Here is an 8,571-nt window from a genome sequence, read left to right as displayed (position 1 = left end):
CAATTTATCTTATAATTAATTTAATTACTTTTAATAAAATAATTTCTAAAAATATAAAACTCAAACTTAATAAAATAAACATATTTAGATTTTCAAAAGTACAGATCATTACATGTTATATTATTGCTATATATAGCAGCTGAGTATAACTAACCATTGCTCACTAAACATAACAAACTAACGGTCATCTCATGCATGCTCTAATTTGTATAAGCTGCATTCTTATTTACATTAGCTACTATGGACTCACACTGTTAAATATAAAATACTTTTTATTTATTTATAGTGTTAAAATTATCTTTTTTTAAGTTAAATATATATTTTTTAAAAAGTATAAATTATAAATTCTAAAAAAATGTTTCTTTAATTTTTTAATGCTTTTAATTATTTTTATTATTAAAATTTTGTCAAATATACTAAAAAATATAAAAATAATAAAAGTAATAAAATGTATGGTTAATCAATCTAGTAAACAACTTACACTATAATAAAAATATCTTCAGCTCAGGTTTTAAAAATAATGAAGTGTATTTTTTTTTCTGCATATACATCATGAATGACTTTTAAAAAGATAAATTTGTGCACCAATAACACCTATCGAATTCCCATCATATAAGTAGATTATATATTATAAATAAAAAATTTAATTTTAATAAACTAATAATGTAAAATATTTATCATAACTTTTCAATTACAATTATTTATTTGGATGATAATTCAGATGATAAATATAAAAAGTAGATATTTTAGTGGATATTACAATACATTATTGAATATAATATTAAATATTTTTATATTAACAAAGTTAAATTTTAAAAAAATTGCTTTTTTTTTCCCGAGAAAATGCTTCATTAATTATTCCCAAAACTTAAGGTAAGTTTATTACTGATATTATTTCAAGTGGATTGCCACATCACTACCTCATTGTAAAAAAAGTGAGGAAAGTAACGTGTTTACTATTCACCATATGCATGAGCGCCTTGTTCGAGATAACTCCCAACACATGCTGCACTCCATCAACCTCACTCTTAGAAATTTGGTCAAAATACCCCTCAAACATGCAACAACAGATACACTAAGCCCTTGCAATGTTACGTTCTCCATCAAGGTCATTAGAGTAATTCCCACATTTTAAACTGAGACTAACAAATTGGTCAATCTAAAGTTTCGCCAAACCAAAGCACTATATTAAAAGTCACAACAACTCATAATTTCTCTCTAACTCTCATTCTCTCACTTACAATCATGGCTATTACAACAATAAATTCAAACCTCCTCTACAAGATTATTATTGTTATTTCCTTCCTTGCACTCACAACTTGCCCGGTTGCCTCGGCCGAGGAATGCACTTCGAACCATGAAGGAGAATGTCACAACCGGAGCGAGGCGCTCAAGTATAAGATAATAGCAATATTTGCAATTCTGGTGACGAGCATGATCGGCGTAACGCTGCCGACGCTCTCACGCATTGTGCCGGCAATTCACCCAGACCGTGACCTTTTTGCGTTAGTGAAGGCCTTTGCCTCCGGTGTCATCCTCGCCACGGGTTACATGCACGTATTGCCAGACTCATTCAATGACCTCATGTCGGACTGCTTGCCGGAAAATCCGTGGCACAAGTTTCCATTCACTACATTCATCGCCATGTTTTCCGCTATTTTCACCCTCATGGTGGACTCTTTCACCATCAGTTTCTTTAAGAAGAGAATCCCTGCTTCTTCTTCTACTAGTGATGTTTCCGAGAAGAACATTGAAGTTAATGGTGGTTGCCGCGAAGTGAATAAAGAATTGGAATTGCTTAGTCACAGTCACACTCACGGTCATGAGATTGAACATGGGAATGGAAACATGAAAGTTGTGAGTGCGGAACAGTTGCTACGCTATCGTGTTATCTCTCAGGTTAGTTGCCTTAGCTGGTAATAAACTACCAAAATAATAGTAGAAAGCTTATACCATTAACAAAAAAAGAACCCCAATAAATATGAATGATAAATAAGTTTTCGAAAAAATTATAAACGTGATAACAATAATAAAACAATATCATATTTTGTTATAAGTGACAAATAATATGTTTTGTTATTTTATTCTATTTTTGTTATATGCATGTAGCACTACTAATCTTCGTTTTATTATTGTTGTTGGTGGTGAATTTTGAGCTTGTGGGTTATGTTTATTATTTATTGTTTGGTGTATGAATTGTGAGATATAATTGTGTGTATATAAAAAATATGCAGGTGTTGGAGCTAGGGATTGTGGTGCACTCAGTGGTGATTGGTTTGTCATTGGGAGCTTCAGATAATCAATGCACAATTAGGCCTCTCATTGCAGCACTTTGCTTCCATCAAATCTTTGAGGGAATGGGTTTAGGAGGCTGCATACTTCAGGTTTAATTTATTGATCATCGATATATATCTTTACTATATTTTCTTATGTTAAAAAAAAATAACTACACCAAAAAATAATACTAGTTAATTTTGTTAAAATCAAATTTTCTTAACTACTAATAATGAACTAATGAAACAGTGGATGAATAAATATTAGAAAAGTTGGTTTCTAGTCTTTTTCCTAACAACAACAACAATAATAATAATAATTACTCATGTTTTTCTAAAATAATTTTCTATTTTTAAATATATACATAAACTAAGAAAATAATCAAAGAATTCTAAAGTTACAAAAAATTGAATCTATTTAACAAAATTATATTAATATTTTTTACGTATTCCATTTCTTTTCTTAATAACTTAGTTCAATCATGTCTTTGTGTAAATGTAAAATTAAAAAAATATATTAAATATTCTCACCAATTTTCATTTAGTTTGTAAAAATAATATCTTTTTGGTGTCTCTATTTTCATTTATAGTATTTTTGAGCTTTACAATTTTAAATGTGAAAAATTGAGAATAATCGAAACAAAATTTCTTTATTGTTACATATTTTATTTTCATAGTTCTATAAAGTAAATATAAAACACTAAAAATGATTTAATTAGTATGTTAAAAGTGATAAAATATATTGATGCTTATATTTGAATGGTTTAATCCTAATAATTTAACAGTTGGATAATACTGTTGTCGGTTTCTCACTACAAAAAAAAGGGGTTAAAATGGCGGTTTTTTAAGGTAATTACAGCGGTTACAACCGCTTTTATTACCGAAAACGGCGCTTCCAAGAAACGCCGGAATTCTGGGCGCCATTCTGGTTATTACGGCAGTTTTTTGAAAACCGCCATAATAACCAGTGGATAATACGGCGGTTTTTTGGTGGTTAAAATGGCGGTTTTTAACCGCCATTTTAACCAGATAAAACGGCGGTTTTGTTGTTGTTTAAAATGGCGGTTTGTAACCGCCGTTTTTACCTGGGTTTAATGGCATCCTCCTCGTTTAAAATGGCGTTTATAACCACCGTTTTTACCTGGGTTTAATGGCATCCTCCTCGTTTAAAATGGCGTTTATAACCGCCGTTTCTACCAGGGTTTAATGGCATCCTTTTCGATTAAAATGGCGTTTATAACTGCCGTTTTTACCAGGGTTTAATGGCATCCTTTTCGATTAAAATGGCATTTTTTAACTGCCGTTTTTACCAGGATATAATGGCATCCTTTTCGATTAAAATGGCATTTTTTAACTGCCGTTTTTACCAGGATATAATGACACCATTTTTGTTTAAAATGACGTTTTTAGCCGTCGTTTTTACCTAATTACAATTTTATACTTTTTAAAATGAGATTGAAACTATATATTTATAGCCACCAGAACCCTGCCTCTCGCCGGAATCTTCGTCTCCACAGCACAAAAGAAAAAACAAAATAAAACAGCATTTCAATTTAACTTGAGAGGGAGAGGTACCTGGAGAGATCGTAACTGGCGGAGAGAGGAGAAGCCCTAGAAGGAAGAACGGCGTTGTCGGAGAGCTTCTTTACACGGAGGAGATGAGAGCGTCGTTTGTTCAGACTTCAGAGAGGAGAAGCCCTAGCTAGAACGAAGAATGGCGTTGAATGAGTCAGGGATTACAATTTTTTTCTTTTTATATGTGTGTGAAAACGGCGGTTAAAACCGCCAAAATATATATAGCCAATTACGGCAGCAGCAACAATTGCCGTAACATCTCGATATTACGGCGGTTCTTTAAAACCGCCTTAATATCAATGCCATTTTAACTCCTTTTTTTTGTAGTGTCTATGATATCTAAAGAATAAAGAATAATAAAGGAAAAATGTCTAGAAATATAATATTTATTGAGATAATAATTATGATAAGTGTGAACTACCATTTTGGGTTCTGAAAATTTTTATTTTTTAACAAAATGACTTTTAAAAGAATGAAATAACATTTTGATCTTCCAAAAATAATCTTAATTTGCAAAATATACTAAGAATAAAAAAACATACTCAAAAAAAGACTCTAGAGGTCGAAATGTATACTTAAAAAAAAAGATATTCCGTAAATTTAATAATTTTATTTTAAGTAAATTTTTTTTTGAATTTTTTTGGTAAAAATATAAATACTAAAAAATTACTCTATGTATTGAATGTTAGGTAAGTCTTCTATACATACCTTCTAAACAATTTCTACATGTTATAACAGAAAAAAATTTTAAATGTATGAGTTGTTTGCCTATTATGAAAAAATAATGTATTTTATCAAATTAAGACAATTTTTCCAAGCTTCATTCTATTTCTTTCTTTTGAAGATTATTTTGTCAAATACTAAATTATTTGAGATTAAAATTATGATTTACTCACAAATGATATACAACTTTATGTGAAAAGAAAAGTAACTAAGAATGATTTAATATATAAATAGATATCCATCTAATGAATATATATTTTTTTTTCATTATCTTTTTACGAGAACAGGCAGAGTATGGGATAAAGATGAAGTGCATTATGGTATTTTTCTTTTCCGTGACAACCCCATTTGGAATCGCATTGGGGATAGCTCTGTCAAAGGTGTACACTGACACAAGTCCAACCTCACTCATAGTTGAAGGTGTTTTGAATGCTGTATCTGCAGGACTTCTCAATTACATGGCATTGGTAGAGTTATTGGCCACTGATTTTATGGGCTCAAAACTCCAAAGTAGAGTGAAGCTTCAAATTTTTTCATATCTTTTTGTTTTGCTCGGAGCAGGAGGCATGTCAGTCATGGCAATATGGGCATAAAAAAAAGAAATGAAGAAAGAAAGAATAGAATAGAGTTTTTAGAGAGGGATTGCTTTTTACTCTTTTTTTTTCTTCTCACATGCCTTCACTAGTTGATACGGAAGAAGTAGAAACAACAAAAGAAGAAAAAAACAAGAAAAGAAGAGTTATCAGATTTAATGGGTTATTTATTTACAATCAAATAGTTTATGGCAAAATTATTTCATTTATTTACAATCAAATAGTTTATGGCAAAATTATTTCTATTATAAATTAAAAAATACTTTATTTTTTTAAAAAAATTAATCCAACCTTAAATCTCAAAATTTAATTTTGGTTTTTGGTAGGGAGCAAGTTTGTCATACCACGACAAATTTTATAAAATTTATAAAGTTGGCTACACTCCCAACAAACTTTAAATTTTTACATTTTTTCGTATTGGGAATGGCTTATTTGTGTGCTCTTATGTACTTATGTACTCGTGGAGACTATGATAGCAGTTGTTATTGCCACCACCGACGATGTTGAAGAAACTATGCTTGTTGTTTTTCTAGTATTTAACTCTCCAACTTTTCTTCTCATGCAAATTAAACCAAACTAGGTTCTTATTCTTATACTCTTGTGTACTTTTTTTTGTTTAAAGTTAATTTAATAATGTCATTCTTTAAAATTAATTTTACAGTACTCATAAATAATTAATACAATAATAAAAATATATTTGTTTTTCTTGAATTAAATTAAATATTTTTATAATTTTAAAATTATTTATTGGAGGAAATGAAAAAAAAATCAAACAATCATAACAACAATTGAATTATACACACATTTCGGTGACTGAGACGTCGATTAAAACTTTGTACATATTTCGGGTGCTGAGACCCTTTACGAATTTTTCATTTATTTCGGATACTCAGTATCCATTTAGCTCTTGTAACACAGATCGGTGTTTGAGTACTCGAGATCTGTTCATTTTTTGAAACCCTTAATAATCGAAATGTGACATATTAGCTTTATCAGGTTCGTTACCTGAGATTCACTTCAATCGCAACTGCATTACATTGTCTTTTATCAAGTTTGTTCCCTGAGATTCACTTTAAATTCTATAAATTTAAGCTTTGAGTACTGCTCCACCGTTATAAATTTGTGTCATTGTATTTTAGTTAAGTGCTAGGTTTCTTGGGAGTTTAAGTTTGGATTTGTAATTTAGGTGTCAATTTGGTCTTATTATGGATCTGTTTATGGATTTGAGCTTAGCTTCTATTCTTTCAACTTTGGGGGATAATTTATGGATTTAACTGAGATTGCTGAGAATTCTAAATTGCAATTTCGACTGAAGGAAGTCAAAGAGCAACTGGCAAAAGCTAAATTCAAATCAAATGAAGAGGTACTATACAAATTCATGATTTATAAATAAGTATAAAATTTAAAATCAAAATACCTTTCAGAAATAAGTTTTCAACATAAATAGAAGGAACAACTAATGTGATGATTGTGTAGGTTGGAAGTGTTCAACCAGCTGCTTCTCAAAGAGAAGCCGATTTAAGTTCGAAACTAGATGAGTTGGAATGCAAAGTTCATGACAGAAATGTGCTGAATGAAAAGATTTTAGAGCTTGAGAAAGAGTTGCAGCTTGCACATGAAACTATTGCTAACCAGCTATGAGTATGACCGTGCATTTTTTTACTTGCGATATACTCTTCGCGATCTAAGCTAAGCTTTATGTTATTTATTTAAGCATCAAACTATTTGATGACATTCAATCATTAAAAATCTCATTTTCTTTGGGCTATTCCTTTAAAGTATTTCAAATTACTGAGTGTTTTTTTTTATATTATTTTCTTTTTTGTCTTGAAATTCTAAGTAGAAAGGAGCAGAATCTCAAAGGTTGGAACAAGAAGCAGCCTTGAAGAGTTCTCTTGAAGAACTTGAAAGTAAAAAAATGGAAGTCCATCATCTTTTAATAACCTTATTTCAAGTACATCGATTTTTAATTGTTTTGTTGCTTTTTCACCCTGTTTTTGATATGGAAAATTTGGAACTTGTAATTTATGACCTGGCAACTATTTTTTCAAACCTAATTAACGAATTCTCTTCCTAACATTTTCTTTATATATAGTTGATTTAAATAAGCCCCTTGTTTTCTAGGTACAGGCACAATGCCTATCCCTTACATCTTTCTTACATGTTCTCCATGCCTTGTCTTGTAGGAGACTTTGGCTGCGTTTGTTTTCGAGAACAGGATAGGACAAGACACTAAAAACAGGATATGACAAGACACTGATAGACAGAGACACAAAATTGTGTTCTTATATTCTATTTGGTGATAAACTAAAACAAATTATGAAAATTCAATTTATTCTCATTTTTTCATTCAAAAAATTTGAGATGAAAAATATAATAATAAAAGGTATAATTATAAAAAATTAACAAAAATAATGAAAGAAAAAATAAAAAATAAGTTGTGTCTCTTGTTAGTGTCTCCGTGTCTTTCCTGTCAGAATGGACACAAAATACACTAATTCAGTGTCTCTGGACACATTGTCTCTATCCATGTTTTATCACGATCGTGTATCTCTGTGTCTCTGTCTCAGTGTCCTATCTTTATAAACAAACGCAACCTAATTGTTGTATAGGTGGTTTCTGTTTTTAGAACTTATATATGAATTTGGTAATGATTTATTATTGGTTCTGTGAATGTTTTTTTAATGCCATATATATATATTGTATTTTACAGAATCTTATTGTTAGCTAAGGCACCGAATGCATTTATTATTGGGCAGGACCACCAATATTTCCTTAACAATAATAATGCCATGCATTGGGTACCCTCTATGTGAGAAGCTTATTACCAGGGGTTAAAAGAGTTAGTGCCAACATTTACAGTAATAAGAATTAACAGCAACCGCCAATTTTAATTTACATCTCAGTAAAAAAGATTACACCAAGCTTATTGGTGATAACAAGTGTGAATTGCATGAACAATTGATAGCACTTATTTTTCTATTCACTTATATGTTTCTTGGATTTTAATCTTTTTGTGACTACATTGTCTAATAATTTTCTGTTTTTGCTCCTATGTTACTCACTCTTTTAATGACATTTGAAAACTGGAACATAATTTGCTTGTTCATTGTTCCTGGATAGAAAGGGTGAACTTAACTAAAAAAAAAATACTTATATAGGTTTTTAGCCAATTGCTCGATTTTGATGTTAGTTGTTAGTGTTTCCTAAATAAATGAAGTTTTAGTAGAATATGGTATACAATGCATAAAATAAGCTTTTCAATTAATGTGGTTATTTGGGAATATTCATGTTGTCATGTTTTTAATTAGTTTCAATTCAATGCAATGCAAGATAGCTCATTTTATCTGGGATAACGGAAATATTTTTTGTTACTAATAATGCTTGGTTTGTAATAAGCGACTGAT

The 8,571-nt window shown here is 30.1% G+C and overlaps 1 protein-coding gene across 1 annotated transcript; it reads left to right on the top strand.

Moving 5' to 3' along the window:
- The first annotated feature begins 1,245 nt into the window (after positions 1–1,245).
- LOC130981462 (fe(2+) transport protein 1-like) lies at positions 1,246–5,164 on the top strand. The gene is made up of 3 exons (XM_057905057.1): positions 1,246–1,899; positions 2,235–2,384; positions 4,859–5,164. The coding sequence occupies exons 1-3, from the start codon at positions 1,246–1,248 to the stop codon at positions 5,162–5,164; spliced, it is 1,110 nt and encodes a 369-aa protein (XP_057761040.1).
- The last annotated feature ends 3,407 nt before the right edge of the window (positions 5,165–8,571 follow it).

The sequence above is a fragment of the Arachis stenosperma genome, chromosome 5 (genome assembly GCF_014773155.1).
Source record: "Arachis stenosperma cultivar V10309 chromosome 5, arast.V10309.gnm1.PFL2, whole genome shotgun sequence".
NCBI classification, from domain to species: domain Eukaryota; kingdom Viridiplantae; phylum Streptophyta; class Magnoliopsida; order Fabales; family Fabaceae; genus Arachis; species Arachis stenosperma.
The sequence above is the reverse complement of the archived record's forward strand: the minus strand, read 5'-3'. Positions and strand labels throughout refer to the sequence as shown.